The following is a 22227-nucleotide window of genomic DNA, read 5'->3' on the forward strand; positions in this document are numbered from 1 at the left end:
CTGAGTCCAGGGGAAGAATCACTGCCCTGGACAATGCAAGGGACTAGATGGATCTTCAGTCAGACTTAATAAGGCCACTCTTATTTAACTTGCAAACTGTGTGACATGAGTTTGGTTTTGAGCTTCAGAGCACATGCAAGACTTCACAAAGCTACTTCCTAAGATCACAGGCCCACTGCCTTGCACTTGCACTGCTGTGTGGGTGTTCAAAGCAGAGACCTGTAGGATTACAATTTGGCACGTGACCAAAATTAAGCAAGTTATTTGTCATTCCTATAGTACTGTCACCACAGGAAAACCATCTGTTACACTACAGGAGCTTTTAGAAATCGTGTCATCTTAACACATACAAACAAAAGAAGATATCATAGTCTTATTAAAAATACAAAAAAGAACAGTTACTGTCAGTTACCGGTTCTGTTTTCAGCACAATACAAAACATTTTGGTTAACAAGAACATCTCACAGCCCTTCCACAACTCAATATGTCAAGTGCACAAGAAGTAAACAAGGCACCTCAGATACTCCCTACCCAAAGTAGCATATGGTCTTGAATCCCATGTCTCTGCAAGGGATCGAAGAGGAAGGAAAACATCAACAGTACTTCATCCAAGTGCACACTGTAAAACATATACACTTCAACAAAGAGCAAACATTTCAGAAAAAGTAAATTTAGGAAGCACTAGGAGTGCACAGCCATTGGCTTGAACAGTGTTTAGGAGGGAATATAGACTTGACAGCAGTGGTATCACTTACACACCTTTCAATGATACAGAAACTCCAAAGGAAATTGTGTAATATTATCACACCATTCTTAAATGGATTTTGCAAACAAAATTCAGACTGAGGACATCATAAAGCAACAGTGCTTCATATCTCAGTTCTGGCTTACACAAGGTTTAATCATTCCCACCATCTTCTTTCTTGGAGTTGTTTTTCCAACTCCTTCATTGCCATAAGGAGGTGTCCACAGCTTTTTTAGTTTACCTGTCCAGCTGGCAATGGCTGATCTAACATTTCAACATCTGGATGCTGGGGAAGATTATATAATCTGCAGAGGTCACATATTAATCGCTTCAGCTGTTGAAGAAGCTATAAAAAACAAAAACATGGAAGTGGTTATAACCAAAGCACAGAGCAGGATTTTGAGTTTTCTTCACACGTTGGTAGTGAACTTAAAGTCACTGTACAGCATTTAAATCTTCTAAGCTGGAATTAAATGTAAAGACCCCTCTTTTCCTCTGTAATCATTGTAACCAAGTCCCCACCATGGAAACATGGCAAAGCAGAATAATGTGCCCTGACAGCATCATCCAATCCAAACACAGGTGTCTGAGCCACAAATCACTATGGAATAAGCAACTGGTAATGTTCCATAAGACAAGACGGTCCATTCCCATTTCCCAGCTTAAAAAAACCCCATGTCTTAAAAAAAAACCAAGGAGGAACAGTCTGAGTCTGATTTTCCATATCCTGAATTCTTTTACAGGGCACACCAGTGAGGCACTGGAGCAAGACAAACACAGTACAAGGCACAGAAGCAGGCAAGCTCTGAGCAGTCTGCCTGCCACAGCTTGGGGCAGGGGGAGGCACAATCTGTTACTATCTCTGATTTCTGTTTCCACCTTGCAGCATTACACTGACATTCTGCTAACTGCAAAACACAGAACACCTTACACTCACTGTTATGCAAGCCAGAAAAATCATTTAGTTCTGCACAAACAGGCAAACATTAAGTTCGCTCACCACATTAATTAAGCTGATTTCCATAGCTGTTAAATTTCTCTAGGCAGTCTCAGATTCCTAGTTAAGGCCAAGACATGAAAGACTGTACTGCTGCATTTCCTAACTTTTCAAGGTCTTTGCACAGCTATGTCAGGAAAACAAAGAAAGGACTGCAGAATGCATCTGTAAAAGGGTCAACACCTCATTTTTTGCATCCATTTATGGACTTTTCTTCCAGACACCAAAGGGAGTTTGTCTTGCCACTTGTCAAGGGCAGTGTGTAAGACAACCAAGTCTGCACACACATCCCTCAGTACTCCTGGTAGTAACACCTGAGTGGCAACCCCCTCCCCCTGAAGCTCTTCTCCATAAAGGAGGGAGACTCAGGAAATGCAGCCTCACCCAAGGTACAGCACAGACTTCTGAAAGAATTATAACTCTACAACAATATTTGGTGTTTGTATACTGTATTTCTCAAAATATACAGTAAATTAAGGTAAAAAAAATAATCTATTCACTCCAAAATATTCTGCATGTCTAAAGCTATTGGACAGTTTAGATGCTCTTACCTTACCCTCCCACAAGTGAAAATTCAGTCTCTCCAGAGTTAAAAACTTATTTCCACGCCCCAATCACTAGCAGTGATAAGCAAATGTTGCCTTTATGCTATCTGAAAGCTTTGGTGCTTTTCCCTTCTGCAGCAGAATCCCACACTCTATGTAATAGGAATGTTATTTATCCACCTGAGGCCATGAACTCAGACACCAGCCTGCACTACAACTATGGCACTCCCTCCTCTCACACCACATTTGCTATTTCTGCATCATACATGACAGTCTTCCTTCACTCAGAAATAAAGCAGGTAACATCAAAAGGACTGGGGTATCAGCACCACACTTCTTATGAGCAAACACATGAGATGCGATAGTTTATGTTGCCAAAAGCTTTCTGTAACAATCACGTTTCTCATCAACTTTAAGACTCAACACTTGTTTGAAACTTCCCGGGTGTCTGAAACATCAAGGAAATCTTTTAGCAGGTAGAAATCAGGTTAATCCATCAAAAAGCTAGTTGCCAGATAGAATCAGACAGAACTAACTACTATTCTCAATATGTGCAAAAAGCTGCAAGTTGCACTGCTACACATTTTGTTGAGAAACTTTTTCTCTGCACAAACACTGCCTCATGGAGAGCTGGAGCATAAACCATACAATTTGAGGAGCTGTATTTTTTCTCACAGAGCTATGTAAAACCAGGCAAGCCATTAATTTCTTTACATCTGCTGTGAAGAACACACACACACACACAAAAAAAAAAATCTAAGTGGTGGGGGAAAGAGCAGCACCATCAGCAGTGGGCTGGTCCATTAGAACTGACCTTGGACAAGCAGATGAAGACAACATTAGATGTGTCTTAACTGGAAGAAAGAGTAAAGGCTGGAAAGAGTTTAAGAACTGCTTCCTACCCTGGTTCCTCCACTCCTCATCCTGCTCATGAAAAGTCCTGTCACCTGAACCAAAGTTAAGAAGGAATTTTTGCAGTCAGGCCCCAACACACTGGAAGCTTCTCACAATCCCTTCCAAGGCAGCACCACAAGCAAGGGACACCAGCACCCTCCAAGCAACAACCCCCTGGCCCAACCTGGGCCACATCACAGAGCCTGTGCCTGGAGGAGCAGCAGGTTTTCACCTCCTCCCTTCCACTGGCCCCAGAGATCACACAGCCCTGAGGCAGCTGAGAGGTTTGTGGGGGACCAATTCCTGATGAGCTTCAGTGTCTGAGCACCAGTGACACCACAAAGGGGAGGCAGAGACATGCAGCTGAGAGCAGGGATCCCCTGCCTGGGCAGCACCCCACACTTCAGGGTTACATGAATGCAACTGTCACACTGCACTTCATTTGCAGAGACCAGCTGCTTTATTTGACATCAGTGTCTACAGTTTGCAAAGGTGGTGGCAGAGAGAGAAGCTGATCCTCTCTTTACAACCCTTCCACTTATTGCTACATTTTTTCCTCCACAGGAATTAATTTCATCCCCTTGATCTTTCTGCCATGGATCACCATCACTTATCCCTTATGCTCTGCTCCCATATATGAAAAATCATAGGATAATTTGGGCTGAAAGGCACATCTGGAAGACATCTGACCCAGCCCCATGCCCTGAGCAGGGCCTGGCATGATTTGGTATGTGTTGGTATGTGCATGAACAGATTGTATCAAAGATTTCTGTTACATATCAATAATTTAAATGTATTTCCAGGGTAACTTCACAGGCTTGACTAATGTAAAGTGAATGCTTAACACACACACTCTGAGGTTACTGAAGAAAAGGGGCTATCAGGACACCAAGAGTTTCCCTGGAATACAAACTGCCTAAAGCACAAACTAAACATAGAATGCACATCCAGAATGCACAACCCTCAGAGGATTAAAGGAGCCATGTAAGGAGCCTGCAGAGGGGAAATGCTCAAGTGACCAAATGCAGTGACACATTTATAAACTTATTACATTGATTATAATTAATACAAAAGTAACAAAAATATAAGAATTATAATACACATCCCTGTAATTTTTAATGCTTCAGGAGCTCTGAGAAGTTGGTAGTTTTTGTGGATACCATAATGCTGGTTTAGAACACAAAAACACCTCTTGGAATTCTCTGCTTCCTATGTTAACAACCTACACATCTGAGAACAATTTAGAACAATCTTTTCCTGAAACTGAGGCTACATTAGGAGGCTTTTTTATACATGAAGAGATCTTTCTAATGCAGTACAAAAGCATTAACAATTTTAGGATACCTTTGATGATATTAATACCCTGCTGGGTTCACTGGGAAACACCTTGGGTTTGGATTATCGAGAAACAGAAGTACAGTGGAAGCTACAAAGACTTCATTCTTCCACGTGTGTCTATCTACACATATACACACACTGTATCTGTGTAAAAAGAAAGGAATCAATCAGTCTTAGCCTACCACAGAAACTGCTGAAGGAGGATCCCAGTGGAAATAGGGAAGCAATAACTGTCACTTGGAGTGACCCCCATCAGCTCTCAGGCAGGCTGTGACAGCACCTGCCCTCACACACTCTGCAGCCTTGGCCAGTCCCAGGAAGTAAAGCAAAGCTTATTCCTGCATTTTGTCTCTGACTCCCAACACATGATCTGCTGCTGCTGCACTGGGAGTTTGCAAGAGACAGCATTCTTCCCTGAAATGTCTCCATGTGGGACTCACTCTGCATTATTAACACCACAGCAGCGTCCTTCAGGACAGCAGCTTATCCAAGCTGTAAACAAACTTATACCAGGAATTCTCTACTTTTGACATCTTCCATGCAAGTTTAAGGTCTAGAGAGAATTTAAGCTTCTGAATTTAAGTTCATTTCTCTATTCTCTTTAAAAACAAACCTCCAAATAGCACACAGTTATACTTAGTATGTCATGAAGGTTTGAGGCTTCAGACTTGCATTGTATAGCTTCCACCAAATTCAACTTAACAAGACAGTAGGATTTCTCTTTTGCATAGCACAACCACTAGAAGGTAGATGGCAGTTTCATACCCATCAAGTCTAATGTGATGCTGGATTTTCAGGATCTGAAAAGCAGTTCAGGAGACACTAAGGGTTGAACGAACTGTGTAGCCCCTTCATCTGCTGACTGGAACTTGTTCAACATTGACAGTCAAGCAGCTAAAGTGTCCAAACCTAATGATATCTATGCTGATCACATTCTTAGCAACCTTTCAACAAATTTTCCTAGCAAATGCACCATGCTCATACAAGGTAACGATGCAGTTTTGGACCCACAGAAGATTTTCCAGGAAACACGTCCAGGATTTCAACATCAGAAACCAGTTTTCCTTTTACCATGTCAAATGACAAGGATGGCTTTCCCCTGTCAAACATTTATGCCTGAAGAGCATAACTCCAGTGTCCCAAAGAGCTGATACCTGTCACAAGCAGGTAGAAAGGGCAGAGTAATACTAAAAAAAGCTAAAGCAGGGTATGTGCCAGCAGTGCTTTTAGCACACGGTTGCTGTGTCCAGTTAAGCTCCTGCAAGAGTCCAGTGCAATCTCCCATTCTAAATTTGATTGCTCCAATAACTCTGAGTTTAGAATAACATGGCACTAATGATCCTTTACTTGCAATAAGTTGAATGAAAATTGGTTTGAAACATTCTAGAAATCTAAATTAAACTAAGTGAATTTTTAGGAGACTGTGATAAATTAGAAGCCTTTGGATTTCTACAGGTAGTTCCCAACCCCTTCCTACCCCACTCCAAAAACTGTGTGAGCTGCTCCAATGCCACTGATGGGGAAGAAGTTGCATGGAGAAAAAACAAACTTAAACCCCACAAAGCCAAACCTTTGGAGTAAAAAGAAAAAAAAAAAAAAGCCAGATTTTGTGGTGTTTCTATCTCTTCAACCACTCCCATCTGTCTTCATCTTGGCATAACAAGATGCAGGGTGGATTCCTGAGAAACCAATGGGCCATCCACAGGTGCCTATTACATCAACCCAGCAGCTTTTACATGGGCAAGTACAATCTTGATATCAGAAGCTGTTTTCTTACCAGGTACATAAGCAGTGTCTGTGCATATGCAATTCAGCACAGCAAGTCCCATGCATGTTTACAGCAAAGCTTTCCAGCCCAGTGCAGGCAGTCACACAGAGGAAACATCCTGCTCAGAACCCTCAGGCTGAAGCCATCAGCCACACCAGCTTCCACCAGCACAGTCTGCTGGGAAGGGTATTGAAGAAAAAGGATCATTTGGCCAGATTTTCTGCTACTATCCTGTTCTGTGTCATGCTGGGCAAAAGTCACAAAGATTAAGAGATCTGTCACATTCTTCTGAATGTGGTTTAGTCTAAAGTTTAGGTTGGAGTAGAAAATACACAACTGAGACCTGTGTCTCCTGCAGTCACATCCGACATAATGCATTAAATCACTAATATTCCTCTGCAACTGTTTTTAATTATGGCAAGGCCCTCCAAGCTCTCACTCTTACTAGTGTCCTAATTATTTCTGCTAGAAGTCAAATGCATTCTAAATATTCTTTAGAAAAAGGCACTTGTACATTCTTGTTTAAGGTTGGGTATGCTAGATTACCATTATGCCAGTAAACATGACAAGTAGCAGACTTTGTAAGAACATTCCCAATTTTTCCAAACCAGGCAAGAACTAAGCACACAATCCATGCAAGAAGCAGTATTTTGCAGACTGATTTGTTTTGTATGCATAAATAAAAACACAACATGTTAAAATAATCTATTAATAAAGATCACCTTTAAAGGCTATTTAATATCCATAAAGCTGAATTTGGAGTGGGAAAACAACACTCAATCACTGAATTTTCTGTATGCTGCAATACTACTCCTTGTGGAACAAACTGCATTTGTACTGACATTTATCTCCAAGCACTATTCAAGGACACTTGAATGGGAAGTTAATTTTTATATATACACACACACAGACAAAGAGCTCCTATCACTACATGAAAAGGGTACTCAAGTAAGATATAATGTTTGAGAGGTTTCTGCAGTACAAAACAACCATTAGAATCTGTACAGAGATTTTCTTTAAGTAGCAACTGCCCAAAGTCACAACCCTGTTTAAATGTATCAGTACCTAAGGAACATTCAGATGAACCACGAGCTCTCAGGTCAAGTCTCCTTTACTGAAACCAGGAATTCTTTGTATTATACCCACATTTTGCAGAACATACATTCTCAAGAACACAAAGCTTTTGCCTTTGTAATTAATCTCTGTGCAAAGAAAATCCTACAAGAACTGCTTTTTACAGTAGTTTTAACCTTTTCATCCACTTCACTGTTTAATTATTTTCAAAGAGATTCACACTGTAATTACTGGGGCTGTAACTTTACTTAAATGCTTACTCTGTAAGAAAAGTTATCTTTTCCTACTTGCTTCAAATCTTTTGGATCACTTGTGGCTCCTTTTGGAAGAGAAAGTTGTTTTTACAAAACCTCCCAAGTGACCCCAAAACTGAGCAAACCGAACTGCTTGTTAATATTACAAAGCCAAATAAACACCCAAACCCAAGTAAATGCCCAAAAGAACCAAAAACCACTTTGCTCACCAGAGTATTGCTCTTCTTAATATCTTCTAAACGCTCTAAGACTGAAGTCAGGTTTGGGTCATCTGATTCTACAAACCATATTGGTGATGAAGAGGGATAAGACTCCTGTTAAAAAAACAAACACAAACCTCAACACATAAATAAACAAAAAAGAACCAAAGCTTTTAAAAATCACTCACCCCCAAAATTTCACAACACAGTATTAACATCACCTTTTATCTTATTTTGTGCCAGGTAACACAGAAGCTTTTAACACTGCTTTTTTTTAGGCAATGCAAAAGAAGTTGAAAGAAATCCAGCCAACTGGTTCTTCTAGTATTTAATCTTATTTTAAAGTTGCTCAGATGATGGATATACATAAGAAACATTGCTGAGAAGTTTAAAACCTTGGGGGCAGGTGGAAGAGGGGGGAGAAATTTAAAAATGCAGTACAGGTGGTAATTACCACGAAACGGAACCATATGTAGCCCATGTCAAAAAATAAAACTGTATTGATGCTGATTTTTCATAAAAACACAGCTTCTTCCAAATAAAAGCTGTGAAAGTGTCCCTTCACATCACTGACGTGTCTGGATCTTATTTGTTTTGTGTGAGTTATTTAAGGCATTCTCTGTTTCTCACCCATTCAATTATATTTTTAGTAGCTAAAGACAAATTGCTGAACCTCAGTTTTATCACCCAGATATTATCTTCATATCCCCAGGTCTGAAAATTCCCTCATTATTTTGGAATTCATTTCCCTCACTGCAGTTGAAAAGGAAAAATTCCATCTTTCTCATTCCAGAGACAACAAATCATGCTTCATTCTTCCACTCTTAGAGTCAAGGTTTGAAAACTGGAGAAAAATGCAACTATATTAGAGCTGGTTTTTGACAACATAAAGCCTATTTCCTTACTGACCTTCTAGGTGAGGTGCTGACTAAAGGACATCAGTTTTGGCAAAACAGACTATCACAACAATTCCCACCTGGCACCACACTCCAGCAAAGTTCCAGCTACACAGGTCTAAAATTCCCACCTGCAAACCGAAGGCTCTGCATAAACCTATTTTTTAACAGGCTCAATCCCCTTGAGTTTATTTTTTTTTCCCTAAATCACAGTTAAAACCACCTTGAAAGAACACATGATATTCCCAGTATCTTTATGAAAAGACAAATTGTTCACATCTTTCATCTTCACTTCAAAGCACGCTATACACAAACACAGAGACCTCAGAATATCTCTTGATTAACTAAGGCCTAACATCTCACATGTCTATCAAGAAAGCCCAGTGCTCAGCTCACTGAGATTTCTGGCTAGGGCAGGCTCATGGATGTGGTTTCATCACTTTTCTCCTTTACACAACACAGCACTCAGGGAAAAGTGTATTTTCTCCTTGGTTTCACTCAACACACTCCTGAAAGACTAACCACACTCTCCGTGGGAGAAACAAGATTGAATCCCCACTGCACAGGGCTTCCAAACCATTATTTTTAGGCACTGAACTTCATTAAAGATACTCCAGGCTTTGTACTGATAACATCTCACTCATTTTTAATAACATGCAACCTACTTATAAAGTCTTCTGCAATGGTGCAATATCCTCACCTCAAGCCTTTCACTGCACACTGATCCTGATGGACAGTGAGGAAAATCATAAAGGAAACTCTGCCAACTGTGGCCCCACTGCCTGAAGACCTGCTGGAACCAGGTATGTTTGAGACCTGAACTTCTCTCCTTTAGCTCATTCAGCTGAGAGAAAGGTAGCAGAGTAAATACAACTACCACAACTTTAGATTACACCAACATTCCTGTCAGGAAATACAAAGAACAAGCAAAATGCTTCCCAAGATTCACCAAGCCACCTGTTTCTTAAAGTCCTCAGACTCATTAGAATAAAAATATTCTCCAGATACAGTCAACATTTGGACTGTGTATGCACATTCTCCTAACAGATAATTTTGGTCTTTTTCTTTTTTATTCAAGCATTTTTAAAATTATGTTAGTCCAGGTCTAAGCAAGTCTCTTAATTGCAATGATTTATAGGAGACAAACATCTGCCACCTCTCTTCTAAACCACATCTGGAATCTCAAGACTGCTTACAGAATGGAGCTCACCTCTTCACTGCCTATATTCTTCTTTTCTGACAACCTTAGTTCTCCTTTCTCCATCTGAAGGATTTCATGAACAAACCCACAGCTGGACATTTGTTATTGCAACCAGCAGCATCCCAGCCTGGGGGCCTGGAGAAAAATCTCCCAGCTCCTTGCAGCACATCTGGGATCAGGCAGGACCATGACTGACAGTGCAGACCTGATGATCAAGCACTCCCAGAGTGTGTTTGAACACATTACAGGAGCAAATTGAATGTGCTGCTGCCTCCTGCACTGGAGGACAGCCCTTACTCATGTTCTGCTCTCATTCCATTTCCTGCACTGAAAACAAGTCCTCCTGTATGTGAGAAAACTTACAGTTTGATACTGCCTGGATTATTAGCCTATAGCACATATGAATGACTGTGTCCTACAAATTATTAGCTATTCAAATTTTTAGTCTGCTTTAGCTTTTCAAACAAGAATAGGAACAATGTGCTTCTCAGAAAGGCTTTTCTTTAACATGGAGAGCTTATTTACTCAGCTGTATGAGGAAAGATTTCAAACTTCAGATTTCTGGACTATGGATATTTAATTGCACATTCCAATTTTTTCACAACAGGTGCTTAATATTAAAATACAAGTTCAAACAAACTACCATTTTGTTGCAACACTTTCTAACTCTTCAGACTTACCAATAAATATATTAACTTAAAAACAGAAATGGCATTAAATTTCTCTAGATCTGTATGCAATCCATATTTTTGGAACAGCTGATTTCCACGTGGATATGAGTCACTGTATTTTGAAATACAGAATTCACACACAAAACTTCAAACATTCTTAACTTAAGATACAAACAGGCTCAGGAGTTTGTAATGACCACAGATGCAACTTAAAACCACGCTTGTGGTTTGTGAGGTCACACAACTGCACTTCACATCAGCTAATTCTGCTGAGAGAATTAAGGCAGCTTTTTCTTTTGTATCTGCATCCTATAGAGATTGGATTTGAGCTGTTATGTCATGTAAGAAGCAGGCTTCCCAGATACAAAGACAATGCTTCATGAGAGGAAGCCTAAAATAGCAGTTATTTTAATTCTCAGTGGCTAAAAGCCCCGTTATTTTGGGCCTTTTACTATACAGCTGACAGACAGGGATTTTGTATATATAATCTATCACCCATATTAAGTGTTCCAGATCTTTTATGTAACTGCTGTAACACGACATTTTCTTGCTCTCTAAGAGTAAAAGCACAATCTCACCCCAAGAGGCTGTGGTGCTCAGACAGTGCCCAGGGCCAGCTGGGAACAGCAAGGCCAGGGCTGTGCCACACTGACATCACACCTCGCAGGAGTAGGGCCGGGACAAAGGCTGCATGTTTACAGCAGCCCAGATACAATCACAATTCATGGCATCATCACTTCTGGAGAGCCCCTGTATCAGCACCAGGACAGACTGGGAGCTTTGTCAACACAAACGCTTCTGTCACAGACCGCGGCGAAAGAATTCAGCCCACTAATAAACACGGCAAACACAAAGGGAGTAAAGCCCTGTGCTCCTGCCACGGGAACAATTCCAAACCCAATCAAATCAGTCAGGAAAACCACAGCGTATTAGAAGGATACACACGGGATCTCACTGTTCAGACATTCCATTACAGCCCCTACTGAAATTTTTACTAACATTTTTGCTTACCAAAAAAAAAATAAAATAAAGGGGGGGCAGCAAAAAGTGACAGAAGATTCCAGGAACACACACATTAAGACAGCTTTTCCTGGGCAGGATCTGTCATCTAAGTATATCCTATCTAAGCTTTCTCATCCGTAACAATAAGGCTGTTTCCCTTGCAGTGTTATATAATCGTTATCCAGCTCTCCAAAGCCACAGCGACACAATTTCCATGTTGGTAAGAGACTTTTAAACGAGCTGTTTCTAAATGACCACAATACAGTTGAAATAGCGAGGCTGTTAAATTAAAACAAAACATCTTGCTCTCGCTCTCCTGACTGGAACAACCTGTGCACACCGTTTGCCAGCAGGCAGTGGGGTAACCACAGCTGCCCCAACACAACTGAGCCGCTTCAGGAACACACATTTCAGCACAGGGCTCCTGCAGCATCACTTCAACTCACAGTTACACGGTGACAGTCCCTCATTTGCTTTAATTTCCAGATCACAGGAGATGGAAAAAGCGTGGGGGGTTTCTTTTTAAAATCCTTAGCATACTGGTTGAACAAAATTCAAAATTTCTGGTTTTAAGTTCTTGCAAAATGCCCATTGTAGATAGAACCCAGTTCTGTTCTTTTTACACCAGCTACAATTAAACTGAGCTGATTTTTGTAACAGCACTTCTCATTTTTTTTCCTTCTCAGTCCCAAAGTTTTTCTTCACCTTCCCTTTACTTCCCAAAAGCAGAACATCAAACTCCCAGATCTTTTAACCAGCTTAGATACTTTGAGAAGGCTGGAACAAGACCATTCCAGCTCACCCCAATCTTGGTAATGAAGTGAGTAAATCCTAATGGGACAAGACATCCCAGAGGGTTAACACAGTTCTCAAGGTGAATACATTTGCAGCTATAAACACACATCAAGTAATCGATCTGAAATCATAGATGGTTTTCCCTCAGCAGGCACCTTGATGCTACCAAGGTTGTCCATTTGAATTAAACAGCAGAACTAGATCATATATACATCCAAATGAACATCCAATAAATACTGAAGATTAAACTACACAATTAGCTACAATTTAGTACACATTATTTGCAACTGTTAGTCAATCATTCACTACTTATTTGTCACCTGTCTCAAGCTGCCTTTAGAGGGAAAAAAAAGGCACAGAGTTAATATTAACAAAAATATCAGGATTTGAGAAGATATTCTTAAAGCTAAAGTTTAGCCTGATGATCATAAAACACTAATACTTACAGCTGCTTAAAATAGTATTAGTAGTGATTACACAACTGACAGACTGTTTCCCATTATTAGGGGCCAAATTTTGCAAAGGCAGCTTAAAAGCAGGAAGCATTTTCTACCACTAGCTTCTCAAGTGCCAGGGAAGGGTACAGGCCTTGTAAGTCAGCAGATTGTCATCTGCCCTTTCATTTCATCCTTTATAATTTTTTTTTAAAAAAGAAAGCATGAAGGGTCACTTTCATTGAAAATAATCCAAATAAAACCATTTCCCAGAAACCTCAAGTTACTAAAACCGCCAAAATTGGTATTTTCAAACATCCAGCCGTCACCATTTACTCTGTTGCACAGCTGTTATTGAACATGACAATATTCTATCATTTGCACTTTTATATAGAAGACATTTGTCATTTCCTTAAAAAAATCTAACTTTTCAGTGATCCAGAGTTCTAAAGGTTAAGAAAAGTGTTTGCAATGGAGGGTTTAAAAATGAAGTTTAATACTGGTGGCAGTGAGGAAGCAAAGTGAATTTTGCCCACCTCTACTGAACAAGAGGAAAACTTCAACCTGCTTTTCCTTTTGAATTATAAAATAGTATATAACATACTATTAACTTGACCAATCCATATATACAGCAGGACATCATTTATTCACTAAAATTCAGTTAAATAGAGATCTTTAACTGTTTCTAAGCCACAGAAAGCAAGCTTGGAGTTGTTTTACTTTTCTTCCACTCTCCCTAAAGCCTGACATGCTCAGATCCATGAGGGCAATTGTTCCAACTGCTGTGTTTGGTCAGGCACCAAATTCAACTGTCTGAAATAAGTCTCTCTCTTCAACATACAAAATCACTGCAGTTCTACCCCAAGTTTAATGGCTGTTTGGACAGCTACAGCCTACACAAGACAATCCCAGGTGAGGCATCATGCTTTGGTTGGATCCCCAGAACTGCAAGAGCTTAATCATCGTGCACCTTTGCAGGAGGAAGGTGAAAGAATCCCATAACCCTGTTCTGTGTGGGGTCTCTAACACACTCAGTGCTGCAGAAGCCCAAACCTTCAGGAGAGCAATCAACCAACACAACCAACAGGGTCAGGCTTTGCTTCTCCCACACACACTCCAGGGAGCGGGGCAAGTGCAGCAGAGTACCTTGTTCTAGAACTGTGTATGTTATTAAATACAGCCATGCTAGAGATGGGAGAGGCAAAGGCTGTGCCTCATGGAGCAGGAAGGCCATAACAAACCACAGAGGTAAAATCCCTCTGCAACCACAGACTGTCCCAAACAAAAATACAGCTCTCTGTACAAACGAGTTCTGCTGACTGCAGAAGGCTACCATGAAGGTAACCAGGAGGAAATGTTTGTAAAGAGAACACAGAATGGTTCTAGAGACCCTTTTTGTCTTCACAACCTCCCTCTGGGCAGGGCAAAGGCACTGTCCTCCTGCCCAGTCAGGCTTCAGGCCCAGGAGCAGTGCTCTGACACTGCACCTTCGCTTCCTGCACCAGTGCCCGTGGACAGCAGCACATTCCTACAGAGCTCAGGGCTCACACTGAGGAATACTGTTTGCCATATACAGATCCAGCAGCATCTGCAAGTGCCAGTCTTCATAAGATGACCACAGCAGAACTAAAGTATCAACAGGGACAGTATTTCAATGGCAATTCACTTATATACAAATTATTCCAAAACCCAAGGAGTTTGTAATGGCCAGCTTCATCTGCACCAATTCACTTGTTCAACCCAAGCCCGTGGAATTCTCTTGAAATTATTATGGAATCTTTAACCTTTTTACTTTGTGTACATCCAAGATAGAAAATAATGTTTTGATAAAAAAAAAAACCTGAAAATTTAAGCAAATGCTGCTTTCAAACAGGCACACAGAAGAGGCCAATAATTTCAAATGCTGTGAAATAATCTAAGCTGCTTTTGTGTTTTACTTCCATGTCTCTCTATCCAGGTACACACATCTGTCAGTGCTCAAACATCATTACCTGAGAAGAAGTCAAAACATCTACAGCCGAAGTAGCAAAGGCACAAATCATCACTTCAAATGGTCACAAACACGAATGCAGATGTGGCATTGTAGTTCTTACATTTCTTATGGTCAAGCTCTTTCAGTCACATTTTTACTGCCAGTCATTGTTCAAACTGTTTAATCTACACCAAGTGTCACAGCTGCCAGTTCAGCTCCATGAAACTGTGTGTGACCCTTGGGGATACAGGTTTATCAGACTCTCCTATCAGTTGCCACCCCCTCATCCTCTCCCCTTACCAAAAAAAAAGGCAGAAGGCTACTTGTCCACTGTAACATAACTAGACAAGTAAAATAGGAATTTTGAGTATAAAAGGAAGAAGAGGCACTTTTCTGATAGAACAGTTACTGATCACCACTGTGAAGCAACATTTTGCTCTCCAGGTCATCATCACAATGCAGCATGCCATCTCTCCACTCAAAGCAATTCAGAGAAAAAACAAACACTCCTAACAGTTTTGTATGGACCCAAAGTAAAAGCCCCCAAATGTTACTGTACTGCTCAAACACAACTCAGGCCCGATTTCACTAACAGCACAGCAAGTGACAGTTGTTCAAGAGCAGTGTGTAGTCTCTGAAAATGTAAACTGTTGCTGAGGGCCAACCCAGCTAAGCGAGCTAAGGAACGTTGCTTTGCCAATATTAACAGCAACAAATAAACTTACAGGTCATCCACACTGAACACTGAGCAAAGCACACAGCATCACTCCAGACTCAGTGACTTGCTTACTGGGAAGATGGCTGTGGAGCTGAGATGACACCCAGGGTTTTACCATAGCACCTCACAGCAGAGGGATCAAGCTGTCCTGCTCCTCACACACAAAAACCCCACTGTGTGCTTGTCCCCTCATCTCTGCAGTTGTCAGAGGCTGGTTGTTTGGGAGCCCTCAGGCACAAGGGGTTCTCTAACACACATTACATGTGCACTCAAGCTGGCAACGCTTTACCTAATGAGAGCTACCCACACAAACTAAAGGGAAAGGTATTTTGCAAATCTGATTCTCCAATACTCCTTCTTTAATAGCAGCACAGTGTCTTATGTGCCCAAATTCCTGCAGAAGTCTAATTAACTGAAACAAATTATCAACTCATTCTAGCCATCAAGAGTTATTAATTACCTACTTCTACAACTATACAGATGAGTACATTCTGAAAAGGTATCATCACAACATCAGTGTCACAAAGCCAGAGTAGCAAGAAATGGCTTCTAGTATGGCTAGGACTAAAGAACTGGTTAGAACTAAGTTGTGACACATCCCTCTCTCCCCAACTCAACTTGATAAAAAAAAACTTCCTTGCAGACCTGCTCTTACCTTTAATCACTGCTGTTACTCCTCAGCATGCAAAGTCTGATACCACTTCTGCTGTCACCTAAAAAATCCAGGCTTCTCCTTCATTCTGTTTAACTTCAGCAATTTACATCTTTCAACTGTTCAAATCACTCAGCATCCCCTTCCGTCAGTGCCCTTTCCCCCTCTCTGAGAACAACCCTCCTCTTTTCCACCTTTTCCCTTTGCAGAATTGCAGTGCTCCAGACACACCTGCAGACACACACAGGGGTTTTTCAGGCTCACCCAGGGCCAGGAGAGGTCCTGCTGCTCTCCTGCCCTTCCACCTGACAGCAGCCCAGCCCTCCCCTCCCAGCTGCCCTGATGGTGCTCTGCCACAGGCCTTCACATCGGAGCCATTTACATGGAACTTTGTCCCCCACACGCAAAATTTCAGTACCACAGCATTCAACCAGTGTTTACCATTAATAAGTTGAATACCACAACTCTTACCACAGTTATTTCCTACTTCAAAAATTCAAGGAAGCCTGTGGTATCTTGTACACCACCGCTCAGGAACGCTTTGATTTTTTTCTAATGCCACTATGCAAGTTTTGACAGAGTTTATGCTCCTGCCTTTCTAAATGCACACTGAAGAAGCTGTTCCAAGATCTGCAGTTGTATTGAACTCTCTCTCAGAGGGGGCAAAAAATTACAAGGTCTGAGAGAAAGGAGAATACAGTTCATACTAAATCCTCAGACATCATATATTAGCTACCCTACAGTACTTAATACACCAGGATGTCTTGTATGCAAGAGATAAAAAAGAAAACACATGCAAGGTCATTATTTTCATACCACACTTAAGAGATTACAGCTGGAAGCAAGAAATCAGTAAGACATACACTAACTGGTATGCTTGTTTCCATCAAAGATCACATTAGCTTCAAGTGCACTGCAAACAGGCAGGCTGATTGAAGATCTAAACGTTAAATAGCCTCTCCTTACTATAATCAGTCATTTAATTTTCCAATTGTCTTCTAGGAGGTGGTGAAAGGTCATTTTCGTTTCTCCTACAGAGTTTGCAGCTGAAGAAACACAGTGGAACGCATACTAAATCATCAGCTATCGTGTCTCTCCAAAACAGAACACCACCATTCATAACTTAAAGGGGAAAAACCCAACCTAATATTCAACTTCAGCCAGGAATTCGGGGTTTATAACCCTTCAAAACTACACAAAGGCAAACAACCTGACAGTACTGAACCACAGTCCACACTGAGGCATAACTAAAACAGTGCTCATTTCTGCTAGTCAGCTTCTACAAGCACTTGTGCCTACCTAGAAATTTTACCCACTCTTTTTCTTTTCTAATAATAATAATAATATGATTTAGAGAACTGTCTCCATCTTTACATCTTCCAGTCTCCTGGAAGGAATTAGATTTTACAAGTAAACAAACTACTGGCAGTTAAGTCTAGTCCAGCTGTCACAGCAACAAACAGACAGTGGTGGAGGCCCAGGGGCCCGATGTCACCTCGGGTGCTGCACCCGGGAGTGGCCCCAAGTGCCCCCGAGGGCTCGGCCGGCACCGCCGGGTTCGGGCTCCGCCGGCACCGCCGGGTTCGGGCTCCCCCTGTGCCCTCTGTTGTGCCGGGACAGCTGTTTGTGCAGCCACGCACTGAACCAGACTGGGACACGGTCCAGGTCAGCACTAACTCAGGAAAGAATTTTTACATGGCAGCCAGGTCCTTAATCCAGTAAACTCAATTTTGGCCACCTCACATGGCACCCAGCCTTTGTTGGGCTGTGAGCAACAGCAGCATTACAGAGTGCACAGGACACCACCACACTTTGTTCCTCCAACAACTGTGATCTCCAATTCACGCCGAGGTTATCAAGTCATCGACACACAAAGCCTCCTGAACAGTTCACATGAGGAAGCATATTGAGTGAATTTATTCTTTCTGCAAAACTTTTAATTCTTTTCATTATCAAAGTGCACAGAGAGCTCTTTCAAGGACCACAACAGTCCCAGTTCTGAACCTACTGTATCATTAACTCACATGAGTAACCCACTGGAAATAAGCACGATCTCCTCTACACTGAAGACTCAACATGAGCCAGCCTTTCTGTTTGAAGCCCACCACTGTGACTTTCTAGGATATTTCAGAAGCACTTCATACATTGTAGAGAGGAACTGTCTGCAAAGTCCTGAAGTTTTAGTTACAGCCTTTCACACATCACACAACCAGGCTGTAATGTCAGAAAGGTCCTGTCTTCCAGATGCAAAAGACTCCTCCTACTCTTTTTTACAATATTCTTTTTCCAATTACAGTCTTGGCATAGAAGGAGAAATTAAAATCTTTGCTCTTTTAGTAATTTTTTTGTTTAATTTTGGTTTGCTAAATAAAACAACATTAAATGTCTCAATTTCTATTGCATAAGTTATGTTTGAAAATAGTTGCTTGAGTGCCTTTTTTAGATGACCAAGTATATCTAATTCTAGCCAAAACCTACATATTATCAAGACAAATCTACGTGTGCTTTTATACAGTCCTGGTATCCACATGGTGCAAAACAAAGGTCTCAACCTCACTACAGAATGTCTAGTGATTTAAAAAAAAAAAGGTCAATTAAAAAGAGTCTGAGGTTGGAACTGAACACCTCATTCATTATGTGGTTACTTCTGCGTACCAATATATAATATTTTTAAAGGGTTACCAGGCATTACTAGGAGTGAGTTTAATATTAAAATCTTATGTCTTTGAAGACCTGTGGCATGTTCTAATACACTCACTTTCTGTATATACCCAACTTGTCAAAGCTTCACAGGTAACACCTTTTCATCCATCCTGGTTTAGAAGTGAAAACAAAGTGTTCCCCCCTCGATTGCAGTAATCTGCAGACAGCAACCTCTTCAAGCCTTTCACAGCAGCTCCTAACTCCGATTTAGCAGCAGGGTGTTTTTCAGGGAAAGCAGAAGATCGTTCTTCCCAGCAGAGGCAGGAGTTCACTGAGTCAGCCACATCACCTGAACTGAATCACTGCTGTGTGAAGGGTATCGCTGCTCAGCCCAGCCCTGCATCTGTTTGGGGCAACTGCTCCCACTCACAGGGGGCACAAAATCCCTTCTACCTGCAAGTGTTACCTGAGGACACAGAATTTCAGTAGTAATTTTGTGGGGGGGAGATATTAATATCCAGTTCCTCATCTGAAGAGATGATATAAAAAATGGGAAATGTTTTACAGTAGTCCAAACCAGTGCTTTTTGTTGCCATAATAAGGAAAAGACTTGGGTGTAGAATAATTCTAACACACCCTTGGCAAAACTATGACCTAAGTCTGATAAGGTACCAAACTGAAACTAAAGACTGTATTGAAGGACACTTACCTAAAGTCGTGATCAATAAACACACTCCTTTAAGTAAGGCCACAATTTTGATACTATTTCAAAAACCACACAGAACAGGACCAGGCTTATTGAACTTGATCAACTGGAATAGTCCTGTCAAATAAAAAGGAAACCTGAGAAAAACAGAAATAAAACTCCAAATGGAGACACTGCTGCTGGCATAACAAAATGGGAATGTGAAGGTACACAGCCTGAACAAGTTCAATAATTAGACAGTTCTCAGGAATAAGCAGCAATGTTTCTGACAGGGATGACTCCACCCTCAAGTGCCTCTTTTAAAATAATCTGATTAACCATGTAAGCTCCAATATGGGTCACTACCAGAAATAGTGAAGGACAGACTTGGGCAAAGTTTGGCTGCCATTCTATAAAACAGAAGAGCTGTCAAATAAAATGTATCCTGCTTTAATTTCAAGCAGTGTTCAGTGTCACAGGTAGGCTATCCCTAGGATGCTGCAGCTAATACTGAACTTTGACAGTTCTACAAACTCATATTGCAGAGACAATCACCAGTGAGAAATGCCAGGGCAGACTTCTAATTAAAATGTGAATTTTAGTCTAGGAAACTTGTGGAGACCCACACAGTTCCTAAGTAGATATTCTCCCTCACCTCTCCAGGAGAATGTTCCCTCTTCCCTCTGCCTTCATTCTCTCAACTGGAAAACAGAGAGAGGTCCATTGGGAATATCAGAACAACTTAGTTATCAGATCTCTTTTCAGACTTAAATTCCTTCCCTATCAGCCATTTCTCCATCCAGTAACTTCAGCATCTCTACTCACTGCTAGACAGTTTTCATTTTAGGTGAAATACTGAGGTATCTAAGCAGAACCATGAAGAAGAAAAGTGAAATTATGAAGCTTTGTGCTTACTCTTTCCCTTGACAGGATTCTTGAGAGTCGAGACACAATCCACTGTATGCTTTTGCTGAGTAAGGGAAATACCCCAGCTGGATCAGTATTGTAGGGGTTAAACTGGTTAAAAGAAGCAAACAGCTAAAGTTACATATTTGCTCTGCAAATCCAGAGCACTAAGATAGCAGCTTCTGACTCAGAAGAGTGAGTCTCCCCAAGAAAACATATTTACCAACAACTTTACAGCCTTACCAGCTTTTCCATGCTACTAGTATTTGAAGTTCTAGTTCCCACAGTACCCACAGAACCACTGAAGCACAGTAAACAAGACTTATGATTTTCTAGTTTACAGTACCTACAAAAAAACCCCAAAACCTGGAGGCAATTAGGAGTCAGAGCCAAGAGACTCCATTCAGTGGGGAGGGGGAGAAAAAAACCAATCACTTTTGCCACACTTAGAATTCTAACATTTGTGTCAAAAAACTAGGACAGAAGCCCAGAGATGAGCTTTCTCTTCTTGGCTCTGTCACCTGCTGCCCATTTGTTTCAAGGGAGCAACTTCTGTATCTCAGATTGCCCTCTGCCAGTTATTTTTAACACCTGCCTCAAAGAGCCCCAAATTAGTCAACACTGGAAAGCACCAAGTCGCTCACAGACAACTCTGAAAGAGAAGTTTCAAGAAACTCAGACATGGCCTTTCATCAAAGCAGAAGTCTCAGCTCTGAGGTTCAAAACCAGCAGTTTTCCTGTTCTTTTTGCAAGTTTATATGCCACAATTCTAATGGCACGTGAAAGACCTCCTGACCTTTGGGGCAAGTGACTGTAATAACAAATTGCAGACACTGTTCCCTCACTAATACACAAATATGACAACAGTGACCTAAGTTGTTTCTGGCTTGCTCAGACACTCCTCAACCAAAGGCCCACAGGTAAGTGGGCATTTTCTTTTCAAATTAAGAATTGTTATCAAAAGTAGTTACAACAGCAGCAGTCTCAGAAATAGAGACACAACTTCAGGTCTTACTTACTACTGGCTTCCCTGTTAGCTGTCCCTTGACAAAAAAGAAATAACCCATCAAATTCAGCTGGCAACTGAGGGTGCACAATCATCAAACCTTTCACTTCACTGTTTAGAGGGAGATTTATGAAACAGATCATGTTGTGTGGAAAGAAACAGCCAAACTTCTCAGCAACGCACCACTTCCCACTGAATAAAAAATATTCATAGGAAGTCATGCAGTCCATCATCTGATGGGTCATCTCTGAAAACGAGAACACCGAACCATCTTGTTTATTTACCATAAAAACCATCTTAGGTCTTACAAGTATCCAGTAAAACAAACACCTGTCCCACGACCGCAAAACTGACTTCTCATGACAGTTAACTGTGAAACCTGAAAGGTCTGCTTAACAAGTCCCCTTTAACTTCAAAAGTTACTTTAAGGTAAGTGAGAATCTGATCAGGATTATTACTTGATTTGCCTGGTTTGCATGCACATTTTCATCTTTCAGTACTGAAATGTTCACACTTACATGAACGTTTCTATCTCCACGCTGTTTGAAACTTTCATGCAAAGACATAAAGGCAGTATCGTCCTCAGACCCAAACATGCTGGTCTCCCCCTAAGTTTTTCAGCTGAATAAGGCATATAAATTCACTTATAACTACAACCAACTCAATAAAAATGAACCTCCAGCACTTTCCTGTACATGACTCACAGACGCCAATATACTCAAGTCTTCTGGCAAGTTTAGGCCTTAAACTTCTAGAAAAACCAGAGTATTTTTACCATGTCACAACAACACCGAACGTTTTATTCTTTAAGGGAAGAAAAAAAAAAAAAAA

General features: G+C 41.0%; 1 protein-coding gene across 1 annotated transcript in view; it reads right to left on the reverse strand.

Annotated features, from left to right (window-relative positions):
- UBE2Q2 (ubiquitin conjugating enzyme E2 Q2) overlaps positions 1–10026 on the reverse strand; it is a 34393-nt gene extending 24367 nt beyond the window's left edge. The window contains exons 1-3 of the mRNA XM_008933846.3: positions 9922–10026; positions 7825–7929; positions 987–1091 (exon numbers count right to left, since the gene is read on the reverse strand). Of these exons, the coding sequence (XP_008932094.2) occupies positions 987–1091; positions 7825–7929; positions 9922–10011 (300 nt within the window). The 5' untranslated portion in view covers positions 10012–10026. The remainder of the gene's footprint in view (positions 1–986; positions 1092–7824; positions 7930–9921) is intronic.
- Positions 10027–22227: the final 12201 nt, after the last annotated feature.

The sequence above is a fragment of the Manacus vitellinus genome, unplaced genomic scaffold (assembly GCF_001715985.3).
Source record: "Manacus vitellinus isolate BGI_N305 unplaced genomic scaffold, ASM171598v3 scaffold_53_pilon, whole genome shotgun sequence".
NCBI classification, from domain to species: domain Eukaryota; kingdom Metazoa; phylum Chordata; class Aves; order Passeriformes; family Pipridae; genus Manacus; species Manacus vitellinus.